The sequence below is a fragment of the Pocillopora damicornis genome, chromosome 2 (assembly GCF_964200805.1).
Source record: "Pocillopora damicornis chromosome 2, jaPocDami1.2, whole genome shotgun sequence".
In the NCBI taxonomy this organism is placed as follows: Eukaryota; Metazoa; Cnidaria; class Anthozoa; order Scleractinia; family Pocilloporidae; genus Pocillopora; species Pocillopora damicornis.
The window spans coordinates 674,159-695,913 of NC_142671.1; the positions used below are offsets into that span (position 1 = coordinate 674,159).

At 38.0% G+C, this 21,755-nt stretch overlaps 2 protein-coding genes across 3 annotated transcripts; both read left to right on the forward strand.

Annotated features, from left to right (window-relative positions):
• The first annotated feature begins 1,261 nt into the window (after positions 1-1,261).
• On the forward strand, positions 1,262-7,570 carry LOC149049435 (uncharacterized). The gene has a single exon (XM_089194944.1). The coding sequence runs from the start codon at positions 2,089-2,091 to the stop codon at positions 6,922-6,924; it is 4,836 nt and encodes a 1,611-aa protein (XP_089051070.1). The 5' UTR covers positions 1,262-2,088; the 3' UTR covers positions 6,925-7,570.
• A 3,739-nt stretch (positions 7,571-11,309) lies between these two features.
• LOC113679852 (guanine deaminase) lies at positions 11,310-21,658 on the forward strand. 2 transcript variants are annotated; one of them, XR_016183251.1, is made up of 15 exons: positions 11,310-11,474; positions 12,870-12,961; positions 13,676-13,847; positions 14,395-14,482; positions 15,392-15,494; positions 15,895-15,922; positions 16,785-16,892; positions 17,577-17,681; positions 17,897-17,994; positions 18,429-18,496; positions 19,217-19,366; positions 19,488-19,691; positions 19,776-19,859; positions 20,379-20,406; positions 20,782-21,658. XR_016183251.1 is itself a non-coding variant. In XM_027196826.2 (15 exons), exons 1-15 carry the CDS (start codon positions 11,340-11,342, stop codon positions 20,883-20,885), a joined length of 1,398 nt encoding a protein of 465 aa, XP_027052627.2. In that variant the 5' UTR covers positions 11,310-11,339; the 3' UTR covers positions 20,886-21,658. The 2 variants fall into 2 exon arrangements, 1 of the variants encoding a protein (XP_027052627.2); XM_027196826.2 differs by having other exon boundaries at positions 19,657-19,691.
• Positions 21,659-21,755: the final 97 nt, after the last annotated feature.

Below are 21,755 nucleotides of genomic sequence, written 5' to 3' on the forward strand. Positions count from 1 at the left end.
TTACGTACATTCTGCATCATAGACATCCTATGTTAGGTCAACAATTCTTCCGGCAGAAAGTGACGTATTCTATTATTACGACAATTTCAATTCTACATAAATCTAAAAAAGTTCAACTACGACAAAGCTTCTGGTCAAAATAAAATAAATCCCGAGTCTGTTAATGTTTGTGGCTGTGGTCGTCTGGGAAACGAATCCTGTGACGACCAGTCTTTACGAAAGCAGAGTTGCGCCTTAAATTGATGTTGCAATCTTTCCCATTTTTAGAATTTTTATCGTTGTTTATTTTTATCCGTTTCCCCAGCAACATAACTTTTTGACGTATTTGCCAACTGGGTGTTAATCTGATCAACTGCTCATTACGAAAGAATTTTAGACCGCTGACCACAATGGACGTTGTACAGTTTGAGAAACGCCTTCCGTCGCCACATTAGCCTGGAATTTTGAGTTTTTCTTACGTTATGAGATAAATTGTCTACATTATAAACTCTCCTCCAAAGTGCTGCTTTGAAGTTAAAGGGAAAAATGATTGAAAAAAACAACGGAGTGGCCAAATTAAAAATCCCAGAAACCCTTTTAGTTCAATACGTGCAGATCACGTTCCGATAAAAAAACTAAAGGTGATGACGAAAAGCGACGTTGATAAAATAAGCTCTCATTCTGTTGAATGGTCAAAATTTCAAAGTAAATCAAATATCTTACTTAAGCGTTTCTCATGTACTGTAAATGTATACTTTTTATAGGGATAGCACGAATAATTTGCATGTTATTTCAGTTACTGAACGAAAATGCAATACCTTAAATGGTTCTGATAAAAACAGTTTTAGTAATTCATATTTTGTTAAAATCCCGCGTGGTATACCGGCATTTTAAAACATCAAGTGAAAGTTTAACTTTTAATGGTTTGTCACTAGATCAGTTTAATTTTACACTTTACTTTTTCCCAAGAGGGCACGGTAACGATTCCTAAAATCTGATTGGTCGTTAATGAGGTCCGGATTATCCTATCGACGCCCACGGGTACGGTTACGCTTTCGTGTGTCGCCTAGTACATCTCCTGTTTCCTTGCTTTTTTTCATTTATGTATTTCGCTTTGCTGGCTGGGCAGCATTAAATTTTTGAAGACTCCGTTCATGATCTCAAGCCGATTAATTTCTTAATAATTGTTTTCTCTCTCCCTCAAATCACTTTGGTTGCTTGCAAAAAGTTGGTTTCGAAACGAGTTTTTGATAGCAAATATGTAATTGAATGGATTGTGTTATGGAGAGCGCCCATGTTTTTTAGAGTGCGTTGTGTTACATAATTATTAAAAATAGAACGAAGAAGTTTCTAGAACATTCAGTCATGATGACTAAGCGAGAACTTTAAGGAGAACCTTCTAGAACCGTGACTCAGCATATTTTTGTTATGATGTAATCATGGTGTAATGTTTCTAAAAATAACAATATTACAGATCTCTAGAACATTCTAGAACTTTTCCGAAAGATATATAAGGAGTCACGCTAGCTTAAAGAAAAAAGGCCTTTTAGTGAGCTATAACTGCTGTTGCGAAGAGCCCAGAGGAGCGAGAGCCGGACAGAGTTGTTTACTGGAATTGAAAGCCGTGTGGAAGGCTACGTGAGAGAAAGAATTACGGACGTCGACAGTTTGTTAAAGATTTTCAAGAGAACTGTGAGTTGTGCGGTAGTGCACTGAGATTTAAGTAATAATATTTGTAAAGGGCTCTAAGTTATAGGGATACTGATTGTATTAGCATTTATATCGCTCCGTAGATAAGTGAAAAAGATAGTTATTGTATTGGTTGTCGATATCGCTTCGTAGTTATTACGTTGGTCAATAAAGTAGTTGAGTTGTACGAGTTGTATCTTTCTGGCGGTTTGAAAAATACCGTAACAGAAATTGGGGGCCTGTCCGGGAGCGAATTTTGTGGAAGTGTATTTAGAGCAGAGGTAATTGTTTGGGAGCGAATTTTGTGGAAGTGTTTGGCATATAAGTTATTGTCTAGGAGCGAGTTTTGTAGTAAAGGTTATAGTAGAGTATTCTAAAGATAAGTTATTGTCGACTTGAGTAGTCATAGAGTATATCAAGATGTCAAAGTTTAATCCAGAAGACTTTATGTCGAGTCCCGACAAAGGAGTATTTAATGCGTTAAGGAAAGACGAACTTATTTTATTAGCAAAGCACTTAGAGTTAGAGTCTAAGCAAGCAATGAGAAAGGATGAGATACGACAGATTATAGTAAACCACTTAGTGGATACTGAGGTTTTTGAAGGGACAATGTTAGAAACATCGTCAAAAACAATGTTAGAAATAAAAAAGTTGGAGATGCAAGAAAAGCGAGAGAAAGAGGAAAGGGAAATGCAAGAACGACTGAAGAGAGAAGAAATGGAGAGACAAGAAAGACTGAAGAGAGAAGAAATGGAGATGAAGAGAGAAGAAATGGAGATGAAGAGAGAAGAAATGGAGAGACAAGAAAGACTGAAGAGAGAAGAAATGGAAAGACAAGAGAGGCTAGAGAAAGAGAAACTGGCTTTTCAGCATGAAATGGAAATGAAAAAGTTAGAGGTACAAATGAAATTAGGATTAAGCTCGGATAGTGAAAAGCATAGCGAAAAGTTTGATGTTACAAAGAACATCAGGTTAGTGCCTCCATTCCAAGAAAAAGATGCTGATAAGTACTTTTTACACTTCGAGAAAATAGCTAGTAGTCTTAAGTGGCCTAAAGAGTGCTGGGTTATGTTATTACAAAGTGTATTGGTTGGTAAAGCTAGGGAAATATATACACAGTTAAGTGTAGAACAAGCTGTAAGTTACGACGAAGTTAAGGATCTTATTTTAAAGGGTTACGAGTTAGTTCCTGAGGCTTATCGTCAAAAGTTTAGAAACTATGAGAAAGTTAGTAGTCAAACCTACGTAGAATTTGCTAGGAGTAAGGAACAGTTATTTGATCGTTGGTGTTATTCACAGAAGGTAGATAAGAGTCACGATAAGTTAAGACAGTTGGTATTAGTTGAAGAATTTAAGAGGTGCATTCACAGTGATGTCCGAACGTTCATTAACGAGCAAAGAGCAGAAACGTTGGAAGACGCTGCACGGTTAGCAGATGAATTTTCGCTGAGTCACAAAGTGAACTTCGTGGAAAAGCCCCGTCAGCCTGACAGTAGATTTCAGCCTCCCTCCGCATCACGATGGGTTGGAAGCCAGCGGAGTAAACACAATGACGGAGCACCTCCCAAACGGAACCCTGGTAACCATTTTACAAATCGTTCCAGCTCCACCTCGCCAGGACAAAACAGGTTTGTTCCAAATAAGCCCATCAAGCCACCAACCTGTTATTATTGCAGAAAAGAAGGTCATCTGATTTCCAGTTGCCCAGAAAAGTGGAGATCTGCGCAAAAATATGGTGTGGAGTCGAAGCCCAACGGATTTGTTGCCAAGCCGTCGCCTTCAGTTTCTGAAAGTGAATGTACACCTCCGCGATTTTCTCGAGAGAAGACCCAGACAATCTCTACAAATGACGTCAGTGGTTCGTCTAAATCTGTCATGGATATGTTCCAGCCCTTTATTCACGATGGCTCAGTATCATTATCCCGTGATATGACAGATTCAGTACCGATCAAGATTTTAAGAGACACTGGAGCCTCACAGTCTTTGCTATTAAGCGACACGTTGTTGTTTTCTGAGAAATCGTCCACTGGTGCAAGTGTTCTAATCAGAGGAATCAGTTCCGAGTATACCCCAGTGCCGCTCCATACAGTTTTTCTGTCGTCAGATCTTGTGTCTGGTCCTGTGAAAGTTGGAGTACAATCAACATTGCCGTTCGATGGAGTACATCTTATCCTTGGAAATGACCTTGCAGGAGACAAAGTGGTCATTAATGCTGTCGTTACAGAGAAGCCTAGTTCAGAAAAGTCTCCAGACCCCGTCGAGAAGATAATTCCTGGTCTTTATCCTGCATGTGTAGTAACGCGAGCCATGAGCAAGAAGAGGAAAACCAGCGATGAAGAAATTGCCTTAGCGGACACCCTTATCAGTCGAGTTTTTGAGGATGAGCAGCCAAGTCCCTCCCCTTCTGAGCCAACAGAAATCCTACCTGAGAAGAATTTAACAGATCAGTCTGAGAAGATGTCGACCTCTCAGCTCATCGCTGGACAACGTGAAGACCCAGAAATTTCGCCGTTGTTTTCAAGAAGCGTTAGTGAAAACGAAGTATCACAGAACCCCACGTGTTATTTTACAAAGAATGGAGTGCTAATGAGAAAGTGGAGACCGCTCGATGTTCCAGCTGAGGACGAATGGGCTGTTAAGTACCAGGTTGTTGTCCCGAAAACTTACAGGCAAGACATTTTAAGTATGGCACACGAGACTCCCCTGGCTGGCCATTTAGGTGTGAACAAAACTCACAGGAAGATCTTGAATAATTTCTATTGGCTCAACCTGAGAAAAGATGTAGCTGAGTACTGTAGGACATGTCACGCCTGTCAGATGGTTGGGAAACCAAACCAGACCATTCCAAAAGCGCCACTGCAGCCTCTGCCAGCCGTTCAAGAACCATTCAGCCGTGTAATTGTTGATTGCGTCGGACCGCTACCAAGAACGAAGTCTGGAAATCAGTTCTTGTTAACCATCATGTGTGCGTCCACCAGATTTCCTGAAGCCGTGCCCCTGAGAAACATCAAGGCCAAGACTATCGTCAAAGCTTTAACGAAGTTCTTTACGCTGGTCGGACTTCCTAGCGCTATCCAGTCTGACCAAGGTTCTAATTTCATGTCTGGTATTTTTCAACAAGTAATGCACGAGCTTGGGATCGCACAGTATAGATCATCCGCGTACCATCCTCAAAGTCAAGGAGCTCTTGAAAGATGGCACCAGACTTTAAAGAACATGATGAGAGTCTACTGTTTCCAAACAGAGAAAGATTGGGACGAGGGAATCCACCTATTGCTGTTTGCGGCACGCGAGTCCGTCCAGGAGTCCCTAGGATTTAGTCCGTTTGAGCTCGTTTTTGGGCACACTGTGAGAGGGCCTCTTAAACTGCTTAAGGAGAAATTATTGTCAAGCAGTAGTGAGTCCATTAATCTTTTACAATATGTTTCAGACTTTCGTACTAAGTTATTTAGAGCTTGTGAACTAGCTAGAGACAATCTTAGTTCTTCTCAGAAGTTAATGAAGAAGAAGTATGATGTAGACGCTGTAGAACGTAGTTTTAAGCCAGGTCAAAAGGTTCTTGCATTGTTGCCAGTGCCCGGTAACACATTGTATTCTAGATTTTTTGGTCCTTATGTTATTGAGAAGAAGTTAAATAACCTTAATTACGTAGTAGTTACTCCAGATAGGCGTAAGCAGACGCAATTGTGTCATATTAACATGTTGAAGCCTTACCTAGAGAGAGATAATAATGTAGTTAAAGAGCCCGTAAACGTTAATGTAGTTATTTCTGAGCCCGAAGACTTAAGTAGTGAGTTTAGTAATAGTCATCTCAGTCCTACTGACACATCAAAACTCACCAACTCCGATGTGCTAAAGAATTTGGACTCCAAGCTGTCACACCTTGAAGAGAGTCAACGTCAAGACCTACAGAAGCTACTTGAAAAGTATAGTGACCTGTTCCCTGATGTACCATCCAGGACAAATCAGATTTACCATGACGTGGATGTCGGTGATGCTGCTCCTGTTAAACAACACCCATACAGGCTGAATCCGAGAAAACAACAGTACCTCAAAGAAGAGGTAAAATATTTGTTGGAGAACGATTTTATCGAACCAAGCAGCAGTAGTTGGAGTTCTCCATGTATACTCGTGCCTAAACCGGATGGGAGCTATCGGATGTGTACCGATTACAGGAAAGTTAATAGTGTGACTAAGACAGATACCTTTCCAATCCCAAGAATGGATGATTGTATCGATAAGCTGGGAAAGGCAAAGTATGTAACGAAATTTGACCTTCTCAAAGGATTCTGGCAAGTACCGTTAACGGATCGCGCTAAGGAGATATCAGCATTTGTAACTCCAGAAGGACTCTACCAATACAAGGTCATGCCCTTTGGTATGAAAAATTCTCCTGCTACCTTCCAACGTCTCATTAACAAAGTCATCGCCAACCTTGAGGATTGTGAAGCCTATATTGATGATGTAATCATCTATAGTGAAACCTGGGAGAAACACCGAGAAACTATCCGTGAGTTCTTCAGGAAGTTGAGCGAGGCCAAATTAACAATCAATCTCTCCAAAACCGAGTTTGGCCAAGCACAAGTGACGTATTTGGGACATGTCGTCGGACGAGGACAAGTACAGCCAGTTAACGCCAAGGTCGAAGCCATAATCAAGTTTCCGCGACCAGAAAACAAAAAGCAACTGATGCGTTTCCTTGGTATGGCTGGTTATTATCGAAGGTTTTGCTCTAACTTTGCAACTGTCACAGAGCCATTGACAAAACTGCTCAGCAAGAAGGAGAAATTTAATTGGAGCGACCAGTGTGAAAAGGCTTTTGAGGAGCTGAAAGCCATGTTACAGAGTGCCCCTGTTTTAACAGCGCCTGATTTCTCTTCACCGTTCAAGCTGGCTGTTGATGCAAGCGATGTTGCCGCTGGTGCTGTGTTGTTACAAGAGGATGATGAAAGTGTAGAACACCCGGTTTGTTATTTTTCAAAGAAGTTTAACAAAAGTCAAAGGAACTATTCCACCATCGAAAAGGAATGTTTAGCACTGCTGTTAGCTCTTCAACATTTTGAAGTTTATGTTAGTTCCTCAAGTTTGCCCGTTGTTGTGTATAGCGATCACAACCCCCTCGTATTTCTTCACAAATTAAAGAACAAGAATCAGCGATTGTTGAGGTGGAGTTTAATGCTGCAGGAGTATGTCTTGGACATCCGACATATAAAAGGAAAGGATAATATTATTGCAGACTGCCTCTCGAGACCTTGAGCTTTGCAAGAAAGTTTTGCAAACTTTCTTTTCTCGAAGGGGGAGGGTGTTATGGAGAGCGCCCATGTTTTTTAGAGTGCGTTGTGTTACATAATTATTAAAAATAGAACGAAGAAGTTTCTAGAACATTCAGTCATGATGACTAAGCGAGAACTTTAAGGAGAACCTTCTAGAACCGTGACTCAGCATATTTTTGTTATGATGTAATCATGGTGTAATGTTTCTAAAAATAACAATATTACAGATCTCTAGAACATTCTAGAACTTTTCCGAAAGATATATAAGGAGTCACGCTAGCTTAAAGAAAAAAGGCCTTTTAGTGAGCTATAACTGCTGTTGCGAAGAGCCCAGAGGAGCGAGAGCCGGACAGAGTTGTTTACTGGAATTGAAAGCCGTGTGGAAGGCTACGTGAGAGAAAGAATTACGGACGTCGACAGTTTGTTAAAGATTTTCAAGAGAACTGTGAGTTGTGCGGTAGTGCACTGAGATTTAAGTAATAATATTTGTAAAGGGCTCTAAGTTATAGGGATACTGATTGTATTAGCATTTATATCGCTCCGTAGATAAGTGAAAAAGATAGTTATTGTATTGGTTGTCGATATCGCTTCGTAGTTATTACGTTGGTCAATAAAGTAGTTGAGTTGTACGAGTTGTATCTTTCTGGCGGTTTGAAAAATACCGTAACAATTGACACACTGAAGCTATAGGCTGTTATGTGTAAAAACCTGTTAATTCTTATCATTCAGCTTTTTGCGATCGTATCGGTCGGGGAGACTATGTCACCGTTCTAAAAATTTGGTGAAAGTTTCCTAATTCCTTGAAAGAAAAGTTGTCTCCAAGGAGTCGCGACTCGTGAGTCAGAGTAGAGGGTTTCAATAGGGTGATGGCTTTTTTCGATTAAAGGTTAAAATTTGTCACTTTCTACGTCTAATGGCTAATTTTTTGGCCGTTGTACGGCTAACGGTTAACCCCATGAAGACCCTCAGTGTATAATTTCATGGGATGTACTTTGATCATCTAGATACTCACTTTCCGTAACTGAAGCCGCAAATAAAACGGGATTTGAAAGTTTGATACATATTATCAATGCCTTGAGTCATGACCTAGAGCCAAATATTTTACAGTCCAGCCCGAGCAAACTCGGTCAATGAGCATTTTATCATATGACCACTTAAGAGGACGCGATACACGGGCATACGCGGGACAACCACAAAAAGTATTCTGCAATTAAAACTTTTACTTTGTTTTTCGAGTCAGAACAAGAGACTCGCAATTCATCGAAAAATACGACTTTATTACTCTTTTCTTTTTTCCTTTGGGTTTTTGCTACAAAGCCGTGAGAGCGCAGGGCCGGACGGCGGCCTTTTGGGATCGGCTCCAGTCAACCTTTTCGGCCCTGCACTCGTCAGCTTTCACTGTGGTTTTCTACGGGATCATGCTCGCGGGGCCAAACGGGTCATGTTATTCCCTCAGTTATTCTCAGCTGTTTTGGAAATGAACTTAGTACATGACCCAACGTAACTCAGTTAATAAGCTTTTTCTTTCTCTTCGGATTTTCCTTCCTTGCTAACGCCATCACGTGTGGTCCTCATACAGGAATTGTTGCCAAGTATAATAACCAAAAGCGCGTGGGGCCGTGCGGGTCATATGATAATTCAACCATGTGGGATTTCTTCATCAGAACTAGAGTGTCTGAACTTACCAAATTCTTCATCAATCCTGCGTCAAACACAGAAATTAACTGCGGTATAAAAACAAAACAGGGATAAAATGATAATGAAACTTAATTGCTGGTAAAGTGTTAACGTAGCCTTCTGTCGCCGTTGTCAAATCAGCACCTTTCAGATAAATTTCATAGTTGGAAAAATGACATTTGATTTATTTCCAGAAACAGAAGTTATTTATGAAAAATCGGAACAAGCCACAACATTCCCTGATGAGACTTGATGAACAGGTAGTCACATGATATCGAGGTCGGTTGTCATATGATATTGTAAAACTGATTTATCATCCAAAGATTACAACTCAAGGAGGGCTTACCATGATGGCACGCAGCATGATGGAACTCAGCACCCTTTGCACCTAGGCCATAAATCTGAGCGCAAAAAGCTCGGCCTGTTAATTAAAGTACAGACTTCGAGCTCGGTTGGTATGGGGTAATCGTATGCATTATAAAAATTCCAGGATAGGCGTTATTTTAGGAAGTACACATTTAAATTCAGGCTGGGCCTCTGTAACGCAGGTCCAATGGACCTGTGATCACCCTTAAGAGTGCAATGATATAAAAGAGCGTTTTTGTTTCATTTAAAGAGTTAAAGAAAATGCAATGTTTGAAACTTACCAACATAGATGCAGAGAAAAAACAAGCAACAACTTTCATCTCGAAGACGTTGTCTATTGCGGAGGACGGACTGTTTTTGAACAAGGTCTGAAGCGTAGTGCAGCAAAGATAATGACCAGAGAAGCTTTAGGCAGTTCATTTGATAGCAAACTATCAAGAGTGGCTTTTATTATCGCAGTCAATTCTAGCCAATCAGCATCTTTCAGAAACAATATCACAGTTGGAAAGATGACTTTTTATCAATTTCCAAAAATAATTTTTTTTGCGAAATTGGAACGGGCCAAACACACCCTTAATGAAACTTCATCGCATAAAAGGAGAAAATTCCCTCAATGGACTAAACTGCAAATAAAACAGGGATTTTAAAATAAGGTACTTATAACCAATAATTTAAGTCATTTAGACAGGTAATCACGTGATATCCAGTGTAATTTGGAATAACAAGCACGGGTGAGGTTTTTTATTTGCACAAGGAAAATTATGTGATAAATTATTACAATGTACACTCCAGTACATTTTGATGTCACAACAACCGCGTTACATCACAAAATCAATTAAAGTTTTTTAAATTAAAAAAAGGTTCAAAGCCCATCCTCAGAGACCCAGGGGGCTGTGAGTCGATTTCAAGTCAGGGCAGAAGAGCCCCTAAGGACATTGTCTTACAAGACTAGTTCCAAACGGTCGCAGTTGTTCTGGCATCTGATTGGTGCCAGAAAATCTTTGTGTTTTTCTGCCCAATCAGAGTGAAGTATGAATAAAGGGGTAAGTTTCTAAAAAAACTGTGGTGCTGCGTCGGTGGGAGAGTATAGCAGGTAATTTAGTGTTAACAACTGGGTTGAAAACGTAAATTAGCCACCGTAAAGGGTAAAAAAGCTGACGTTTCGAGCGTTAGCCCTTCGTCAGAGCGATTCAGAGTGAAGTATGCTTTGGAGTCCTTTCATGTGTTTTAACACGGACATGTACATGAAGCTCAGTTGCTAGCCTTGTTTGTTTAGGCCGTGCGACGAAGCTTTGCTAGAGGTGAAAAGTTTCTGTCTCAGCACACAATGTAAGAGAAATCGATCAGATTGTCCACGAAAATCTTATCAGAAATTATACTTAATAACTTATACTTAATGCTGTGAGTGAAACTTTGCCAATCCCGTGAAGTTATTTTGTCGCACGGGCCACGCAGGTATGTCAAGCAATTGACACTCACAGCAAATTACACGAGAAATCTAGGACGATTTAAGCTTATATCTCGTCTAACGTTTGAAGTGACATATTAACGCCTGCAACCATTATGTTTTGTGCGAACGTCGCAAATTTTGAAATACGTTCTCCTGTGATACCTACGAAAGTACTAGGTATAATTTCTGATGAGATTTTCGAGGACAATCTGATCGATTTCTCTTAGATTGTATGTTTTACATTTCCCAACCCTTTTTCCGTTTATTCGCATTTGCTTTGATCAAAACGCTGGGCGCTGTTGTGGCAAGATACTCAAAATTACAAGAATTTAGCAACCTTTCGGTGGCTTTTAATTCTTTTGTAATGGTGTGGTAACTTTTAAAACTTTGTAAAGTTGATGCTTTTCAGAAAGGTTGTCATTTCTGCTTGGGCAAAAATACCTGCATGAAAGGATTACAGGAGAACCTGCTAACTCGAACTCCTAAGGGAGGAAAAAAACAGTTCAAGTTAGCAGGGGCTCGAGTTAGCTGATTATAAAGGACTGAAAAATTGAGCAAAGTGAAATCGAATCTTGCTCAAAGGCACCAACCCAGTTTCTCCGGCACTGGCTGTAGAGATTTGCAGCATCGATGTTTAACGGTGCTGGTGCGGGCAACAGTTGTTCCATCTCTCGTAGACCCTCTGTAGGTTCTAGCTGTTCGATTTCTTCTGCCTTTTTTGACGACAGATTGGCAGATGACGTGACAGCTTTAGCTCAGCTCCGTGTCTTGTACTCGGATAGGGCACGCTCTTCCAATCAATGACAGGGCGCCTTATATTATTAAAAAATTATTCGAAAGAGCCTGAGTACAAGTTCAATTCCCATTCTTCCTCTGTCTTAGTCCTTCTCGAACTGTAATTCAAGATGGCGGAGGCAAATCGCAGAACATCGCGGTTGAGCATAAAACATGTATTTTCAGGAACACTTGTGCACTCTACTGTAGCCAGTAGAATGGAAATATGTCCAAAGAGGATTATAGGAGTTGATCATGACGGAAAGGTAAATTATTTCTCGCTCCGATTGAGAAGTCGGTTCTCGTTAAATTTTGCATTTACAGTGCACACAGTGTTCTGGTTCTATTGTTTGTTTTGTCCAATCAGCATTTTGTTACAAACTTTAAATTCAGCTTTGTACTTTGTGTTATTCAGAGCTAAAGATGACAGAAGAGCTGTTGGAACATGTTTGTTAATTTTAAAAGTGTCGATCATTTTCTTAAATTAATTATAATCCCTTTTCACGCAAATTCACGCGTCGCGAATATAAAAGGAAAACTTCAAATCTCTCTTCTCGTGCGGAAGGCTTCACGGAAACCCAAAGGTTTTTACGAAATGAAAGAAAAAATTCACGACTAACGTATATTTCAGAGGCAAACCACGCCTCACACTGGTTCATAAATTCCCGAATTACGTTCGCTTTTCTGTAAAATTCACGTGTTACATATTAATTTTGGCCTTAATCACGCATCACCTATAAAGCAATTTGCCGCCCTCTTTCACGACTCTGGCCTTCTTGCTTAACTTTCCTAAAAGTTCTTTGTTTATAGACTTTGTCTGAGTAGTTATTGTACCTCGTCATGGATGGTAAATGCACAATGAAGTCAATTGAAATAACATGGCGGAAGATGGAAACGTTGTTGTCATGGAGTTGAATGCTTTGCACTTCCAATTTTGAAAGGAAGGCAAATCACCTAGAATTGTCTTCTAGGAACAGTTGAAGAAGGGAAAGCTTCTCCTAAAAATCAGAGCTCACGAACAGTTCTCTAAGGGTACCAGTGTACTGTCACTACTTGACTGCTGGAAATTTCTATCATTTTATTGTAGATGAGGGGCAAAGCCTGCATCATCATTTCTGTTTAACCCTTTACACCCTAACATCAGTATGCTTATTCTCCATACTGTTCACTATGCATTTCCTAAGGTGCTGACAAGGAGAATTCATTTAAGAATCACAAGCTTCTTTAGTTGGTGATTATTTCCTTTAATCTTGTGACCTTAATGTGTGATTTTGGGGGTGATATTTAAGGAGAAATTCAAATGGTTAAAGCAGCTAAGAATGTAAACGCCTTTAGGCTCTGCCTACTGAATGCACTCCTTAGTGGAAATGTCACGCACAGATGAATCATTTCAATCTTCTATTCTTGTCTAATTTTTGTTTTAGTTCACTAGTTTTTTTAACATGTACTGGCCTTTTGTATTTATATTGTACTAGCCTTAGTTTTCACTTATATATATTTTTAGGCCAATGCAATGTTACTATAATATTACAATAATTTTAATGTAGGCTTTATAACTGAAAAATCCAGCTCAGGAGTTGCAATAAATGTATGTATGTATGTATATGGTTAATGTTGGGCTGCTCACTTTTATAACTGAAAGTGTTTTTTTTTCTTGTTAGATAATTTTTGTTGATAATGCTTCTTGTATGGAGGAACTTGCTGAAAGGTTTGGATTTAATGAGAGAGATGTAATCACCCTAAAAGAGAACAGGTAGAGTAATAATTTTTTTTTATTGATTTTTGTTCATACATAAAAATGTGATAACTTTTTCGGGAGAGGATTTGGTAAAAGTTTTATTTGAGGCAAAAGTAAGTGCAATCTAAGAATTTGTACTTTCATTCGAAAAAACATTAGCGTGTTGTGATGAAGAGAGTCTATTTAATATCCCCAAGTGCAAATATTCTTCCATCTTGTTTTTAGTCCAAATACATTGCAGATTTTTTATTGTAACATCTGACGGATTGTTATTGTATAGTCTGATTGCTGGGGTGGGTGTAATCCTGAGAAGGACCATTGTCTGTTATAGTGACTGAAAAGTTTTTCATTGTGATGGTACCCCTTTCATAGTAAGTTGTTTTTATCAATGCTAAGGTAATCATGTGAATCGGTCACTGTAAAGAAATTCTAAACCTGATGTTTCAAGTGCAAGTCCTTTGTCAATGAAATCCTTAGAGAGCAGATTTGCTCTAACATAGGCCAACACTCAAAACATCAGCTTAAGAAAACCTTTACAATGATCAATTCATCTTATCAACTCAGTTGGGAAAACTGAATTATCTTGTACTATTAATAACATCACAGTTTCATTAGAAATTAAATACCTTTAACTCTTTCGAGGGTCACTTGCAGAATCTTTTGGAATATGGCAGACATCGCTGTACACTTGAATGTTAATAAATGTTTCTTTGTTATGACTTTTTTTAGACAGTTTTTGATGCCTGGATTAGTTGATACTCATATTCATGCTCCGCAGTATATATTCACTGGAACAGGCTATGATGTGCCTCTCCTACAGTGGCTTGAAAAGTATACATTTCCCTCTGAAGCAAGATTTGCAAACAAAGAATTTGCTCAGAATGCATACAGAAAAGTTGTGGTGAGTTCTATTCACTTATTTTTATTTAGCATTTATCAGTCATTTTGGAAAATCTTTCAAAATGACCAATAGTGGGTAAATGAATAAATTCTGTGTATGATAGTCTTTTTGGAAAACAAACACAGCTTGGAGCAGTTTTTAATTACTACTAGTTTTTTTTTTGGTAGGTTTTTACTTTGCTTTCCAGAAATTAATTATTATTCGAACAGAATACAAAATACTCACTTTCATAGCTAAGTTCTGTTTCACATTCAGATATCTTGAGTGAGAAATGAGGATTATTATCAAGAAACTCTAATTGGAAGGGGGAATAAAGATTGCATTTTGGCTTGTGGAAGGCTTGTTTAGTTGAAGGCTTTATCTAAAATAATGTCCATACCTGGAGCTGGTATTGTCACATGGCATTTTTATGGAGACATCTTTATACAATCAAGCACCTTAAGGTGTAGAGATTTGCTTTGAGATAATAATGTAACTTGAAAAGAACTCAATATTCTTGTTCACCCAGACACCTGAATATCTTTTTTTTATATGTAACACGATCAAGGAAAGATTACTCAAGAATGGAACAACCACTGCATCATACTTTGCAACTATTCACTATGATGCTACAGTAGTCCTCTGTGATGTTATAGGTCAGTATGAAAGGCTGAGTCCCTTAGGAGCTTTTTCCAGTTTCTGTAGCATGTAGTAAGGACTTGTACAGGTTCTGGAAAATCTTGAAAGTCATGGGAAAAGACTATGGGTCCTGGAAAGTCCTGGATTAATCTGCTTAACTCAAGCAAAAAGTTTTCAGAATTTCTTTTAGAAGTAATGTGTGTAGCAGGTAATGAGAATTTATTTTGAAATCTTGAAGATTGAAAGGGTGCTGAAAAAATCAATCTGAGCCCAGGGATGTCCTAGAAAATTCCTTGAAGTTTTTTCTCTGAGAAAGGGTACAAACCCTGATGTAGTGATCAGGAGTACCATATTTTCTACTTGAAATCTGTAAAATGCTGCCCCATGATTAAGTGCTGTCCTTAAATGAGCCCTGCTTCTAAGAAAAAAAAAATAATGATGTCTGGAATTTCCAGAGCTCTGTCATCTGAAAGTGTGGTGCTTATGCAGGACAGACAACTGCAGTATGAGTTTGTTTCAACTTTGTCTGGGACAGCCTAAAATGAACCCTGCATACCTTAGTATTTATTTAGTGGTAGAGACTGTTAGATCATTAGATTTTTATTGAACTAATTCATTACATTTTCTGTAGTTTCCTTAATCCCAAATTTTCATCAAATTTTCATGATTAATTTAGATTTCCATTCTTTTTGAGTGAAGGTACATGCATGCTTATTGATCATTTAATTAATATATATATATATTTACTGTGTCTAGGATCATGTGAATTTGGTAACAATTGCAATGTGTCACATGGTTTTGGTGCATTTAAATTTAGCAGATGCCATTAGCAAGAGTTAAATGATGTTGAGTGTCATTAAAATGTTTGTAAAGTAGCAAAAAATAATTTTTTTTTGTTACACAATGCATATGCCAAATTTGAACAGCTGAACTTGGACAACGAGCATATGTAGGAAAAGTTTGTATGGACAGGAACAGTCCAAACTACTACATTGAGGGGACAGAGGACTCAGTTAAGAATGCTGACAGGTAAATTGTCTTCAGGTAACCCTTTCACTCCTATGATCTCATTAGTAATTCTCCTTAGTGTCTGACATATAATTCTTATGATTTTAGTTAAAGAATTTGGTATTGGATCAACAAATATTTTCTATATTCTCCATTTGTCTGTTGGTAAGGGGTGTAAGGGGAAATTCTGTCTCGTCACTAACTCACTTGGTTAGAAAGCATGTTTAACCCTATAAAAAGGCTTATTTCAGGTAGCCAGTACTACTAATATTTCTGTCCTACTAACTGTATCATGTTTTTTAGGGTTAAATATAGTATGTTGTAATAGATATGTTGATACATACACTTATATTTTAGTACAAAGCAAAACACTGGTCGTGAAAAAGATATGACTGTTTATTTCAATTTTTTGTTTCGGCAGGATTATTACCTATATATTAGGGATGAAGGTAATTAAAAAGTAAAAAAAACGAATGCCTGTATATGTAGCGATGAACTTTCTAAATTTGAAAGGAATGACAGCAGAAGTAGCTCTAGATAGCAGCAACTTGGCTTCCCTGATGTGGTGGGGTGCCTCAAAAAAATCCCTGAAAAGAAACTAGCAATGAAGAATTGCAGAATGAAAAGTGATGTTCATTTGGAAATCACAGATATCACAAACTGTATTCTTTCTCTGCAGACACACACATACACCCATACACCCATAAGCATTAAAAGAAGCTAGTGTTCTGTAATTTTCCATACCCTTTGACACCCATTAGTGACCAAGACAGAATTTCTCCTTACAACATCAATACAATATCAAGCAGACAGGTGATGAGAACAAAGAAAAACAATCCATGAGGAGATTATTCATTGATCCAAAACCAAATTCTCCTGAACAACATTACAATAATTTTAGTAGAACAATTACTTGGCATAGTGGTTAGAGCACTGAAATTTAGCTTAAAAGAATGGGGTTCAAGGTCTTGCCAGTCAATATGTTCTGTTCTTGAGCAAAGCACTTTCCTCTCATTTGGCATATCTCCTCCCCAGAGCATAAATAAATATTGGCCAAGTGTCAGGAGAAGGGGGGAGCCAAGTTTGGTTGGACTGGCATTGCATTCTAGTGGAGTGAAAATAGTCCAAGTCACTTTATGCTGTGGAAATTGAGATAATCTCTGGCCAGATTACACTGTGGCCTCTTGGCACAATCCCCATCTGTACTTTGAAACGGCTTGAAGTTTTAAGAACTTAGTGAACTGTGACTGTCTTCTGCTGTTCACATTCATACTCATTCTGATGACTGCATTAATTCTTTTTTTTTTTTAGAATCCACTCATTACTCCTGTCATCACTCCAAGGTTTGTTCTGAGTTGCACCTCAGACCTGATGAAGAAGTTAGGGAATCTTGCAAAGGATTACAACCTCCCCATACAGGTCAGTTAATCCAAATCAGGAACTAAACAGTGCTCAAAGCCATGTCTGAAAATTTTTCTTTACTTTCAATACAGAAAAATGTGAATTTAAGTCTGGGGCAATAGGTTTCCAGATTTAGTTTTCAGCAATGATAACACATCTTAAACTTCAAAATTAGTTTCCTTTTATAGTGTTTAAGTGGTGTAATGTATAGTACATGTGTAATGCCAGAGAGGTGTAATATTGTGCATTGTACGTTAAGTACATGTAGAGTGAAGTGAATGCACTTTGAAGGAGGCTCATCTCTCAATGTTCCAGCAAAGCTTCAGTTGATCAACTTGGCATAACATGTTGTTTGATTCCCTTGGTGCATCTTGTCCCTGCTTGGATGGTATTTTTGCTCCTAAGGGTGATTAACCTGTAACTTCTCCCTCTAATATCCACACATGATTTGTTAAACAGATAATGAAAATGTCCAAACTTATCAGGAGGAAGTTGTCATCTTAGTTTAACACCAAGTTATTGTGACTAGTTTACAAGAAAATGTGCAGTAACTAGAAGGAAGAATAAACAATCAGATGTTGGAAGATAATAAAAGAGTTTTAATATCCTTAAAAAAAAGTCCTCATACAATTAAGAGTTGTGATGCCATATCAGTGTAAATTTCAAAGAAAATTTATTAATTCTATTGTCTTTTTCCTCAAGAGTCACTTAAATGAAAATAAGAAGGAAATATCGTTGGTTAAAGAAGAATTTCCAAATGAGAGCTATACTGCAGTGTATGATAAGCATAATCTTCTTAATGGAAAGGTGAGTAAATGAGCATTTAGTAATTTTGCTCCCTTTGTTATAAACTGTGAAACAAGGTTTTAAATTATCACTCTCATTATAGATACAGTGATAATAATTCTTGTAATGGTAATAATCATAACAATAAATTACTAGCTAGTATAGATCAATAAAAAGTTTTTGGAGGTTATGTATTACTTTATTTGTTATGACGGTATTTATGAATTCTTTTGCAGACATATATGGCACATTGCTGCCACTCCACAGAAGAGGAAATTAATCTTATGTTAGAAAGAAATTCTGCCGTCGCTCATTGTCCGACATCAAATTTTAAGTGAGTAATATCATGAAGCTAAAAGTTAACAAGGCTAATGTGGAGTTGGTCATAACCTTGAAGTTAGCTGAGTTTTTTGAAGAAAAATGTTAGAGAACAGCCAGCAGAGCTTTTAAGATAGATTTGTGCATATGTAATACGAGCATCGTATTTTAGAAGTTAACGTCGAAAATTTGTAGCGATTTTGTCGAATTTTCGTGAAGACTTTTGTGTAGGCTTAGGAACGCGAAATGTCGAGGGACAATTTACCTCAAATTTCGAGCAGTAATTTCAGACTGTAATTAAGTTTGGGGCTTGGTTGAGTGTGTGGAATATGAGACTGAGACTGTTTTTTTTTTCCCTATAAGTTTTTGCTATGAACTGCTATTGACAATTCCTAGGGTTCTCTTTTGCCAACTTCAAGTTCCGATAAGTTCTACCTTTGTTTGTTGTAGCATTCGAAGCGGTGTGGCTGATATCAGACACTACTTGAACAAAAAGATCAAAGTTGGATTAGGGACAGGTAAATTTTTATTTCCCAACTACTTGGTATGTAGAAACCAACATAAAAATCACGGGAGTGATTTTTATGGGGTGGGGGTACTTCTTAGTTATAGGCTAATGGGGATGTGCCGCTGGATGGGTTCGCATATTCACAACTGGATTAACTGTAATGAGGTTACATTTTTAATAGAGTTAGTGCAATAGGGTTTATTATGGGGATTTTGAGGGTAAGAAAATTTTGGAAGATTTGCGGTTAAAAAGGGGTTTATAATTGGCCACAGAATAGACTGTAATGGGTTATGAGAGGCCAACAGCACATACCCAGCAAAAAATTGACCCCAATACTTCCCTTCTCCCCATTCCTGGATCGAATCCTTATCTCCCAAGAGTGACAGAATAGGAGTTTTCTTAACAATATCTGTATACATCAAGCAGAAAGTTGACGAGAAGATGGTAAAATCGAAACTAGGAAGTCCTGTCTGCTTCAACACCAAATTCTTAAAGGTTTTATGAATGTATGGCAGAAATGGAAAAGAACTGACAATTACACGAAAGATTTTGTCTTGGAATGAAACAGTTCAACTCAAATAACAAGGAGTAGAAAATACGGACACAAATTGATCGAAATTTAGCAAGTGTTATTTTTCACAGCTGTACAAGAAGTAGAACATGTGGGACAGCGCAGACGTGAAGGAAATGAACTTTAGGGAAAATTGACTCTATTGATTTTACTCAACAGATGTTTCTGGTGGAGAATCACCATCGATGTTGGTAGCCATTCGTGATTGTGTCAAAGCCTCCAATGTAATCAGTTTTGGCAAATCTGAGGAATTCACAGCCCTAACTTATGAAGAAGCTTTCTTTCTTGCTACTTTAGGTGGTAGTCAAGGTGATTCATGCATCATTAAATCTCCCTCCAGCTTTTCGTTTTTGTTTTTTTCAGTCCTTTTCAATGATACTCCAATTGCAAAGCCTAAAATTTTGGTTCGCATTTTCCATGTGTTTCCTAGAGGAGAATTTACTGTTATCGAGGATTTCAGCAGGATTGTGAAGAGGGCATGAAAATTCAGCGGAAAACAATTTCGAGCTTCATTTCCTTTCAGTCCTATGAAATGTCTGTCATTGTTGCGGTAGTCCATGGCAATCTTTATCAAGTGATGTGTTTTAATTCCGTTGTAGTGCTTGGACTTGACGACAAAATAGGAAATTTTAAGGTAAAGTGAAGCGTAATACCTACCGATTTTCACGAACACTTCCCGATGAAGAAGCTTGACGTTTTGTTTAACTTTTTTATTTAGGTCGGCAAAGATTTCGATGCATTATTAATTGACGTGGAAGTTCCAGATTCCCCATTTGATTGTTTTGATGCAGATGATTCAAAGGTAGGAGTTATCCATTTTTGGCGTTCTACTGATTGTAAAAGATAGTTTTTTTCGTTTCTCAGCGTTTTAAATCAGCCTTAGTTTGTCCACTTGCACCGTCAGTGACTTAAATATTTCACGTCCTTTGTATTGTATTGGTATGTTCTCGTTTAAATGTAGTTACTCATTAATTTCATTAATTATTTTTTGCGTACTTGCGTATTTTGAAATCGGGCTTGATACTTCTTTTTAGTAACCCCTTACCCCCTCTCCCCCTGGTATCAGTTGGAAGTTATCCTGAGCTTTCGAGGCTCAATGACCAACCGCTGTTCGGGAAAAGAGCCCGTACATGGCAAGGGTTGGCTTGCTGCATCATCTTCTTGCGTATCTTGTATCGTTCGACAGAGACGAGTGACGCGACTAAATGCTGCGCTTGTGTATCCTTATTAGGAACTGTAATTGAGTGAAAGACAAAATGGTTTTTAAAAAGACATGTTGATCTGTTCTTTTTTTTTTTTTTTTTTTTTTTTTTTTTTTCAGGATGCAGTCCAAAAGTTTCTTTACCTTGGTGAGTAAGATCGACAATTTGATCTCACTTGATTACTGTAAGTTAAATTTTAACCTATTGGTCGTCGTGAGTACGAAGGAGGAGAGGCAGTCAGTCAGTTAAACAGAAAATTTCAAGTATCGAAAGTAAAACTCCAATTATTAACGTAGAATGAAATGAGTAGAATACTTATTAAATTAAATGTACGTACATGAATTAAAAGTGTCATTATTGATTATTCGCACTCTATGCGACGAATCCTACTTTAAAATTTCTCTGTGTTGCTTAGTTCCGGTTGTTTCCGAAAGTACCTTTCAAGTTTCTGTAGCAAAAAAATGAAAAAATCGGAACACATGTGTTTGTAACAATAAAGTAACTGTTGTTTTCTTATTGTAGGAGATGACAGGAACATTCGACAGGTTTACGTGGCGGGCAAACTTGTGACAGGAGAAGATTTCAAAACCCAAAGTGAAGTGGTGTATATTGAAATCGATGACTGACTGCTCAGGAGTTTAGTTTACCGTAGATCCTCGAATAATTGTACCGAGCGCTTATTTCAGATCTGGGATGAACCGGGGAGGGGATGGTGGAAGGCCTTTATTAAACCTTAAGCGCTGGTTTCACTTTCTCAAATTGGCCACTGTGTTAGCATTAGAAACGTCAGCCTCAATAACTCTTTACGGTGGCTAATTTACATTATCAACTCAGTTGATAAAACCGTTCTATCCTGTAATACCCTCTCTAATGGAGGGGGTTCTTTAAAAACTTACCCCCTTTATTCAGTAATATGTAATTTTTGTAAGGTGATATTCAAATATGAACTTAAAGAATTTTTCAGAGCCACGATCGGCGCTTATGGTTACTTTGCCAAACCTAACGTGTGTTTAACGGCGACGTGACGTAAGATGTGATAATGTAGCGATTAGTGTTGGTAGTGCTATTTGTATTATAAGTTTTAAAAAATTGTTAGAAGCGGTTTGTAAGGTAAAAGAGTAGGTATGCTATCATCTGTACGTAATTCTTCTGTAAGTAGGTTTAAATACAGTATATTTGCGTTGCGCGTATATTAATGTAACTAGCGCAAGTAATTCAATGTACTCTTAGTTTGTTGTCGTCGTATGTAGATGTAAAATCCATTCTTCTTCACATAAATGTGAGAGGGCACTACCAAAGATATTGTAATTCAAGCGAAAGTATGCAGCATTGTGATTTCTGAAAAGTAATGTTTATTTGTGACATAAAGTTTAAAGCCGAATAAAAAAGTCATTTTCCATTTGTGGTCTCTCGACCTCGATTGGGTAGCTGACATTTTCGTGAAACTTGATGCAGTTAAAGGCGGACAAATTTACCGTGTCGCTTTGGCATAACAC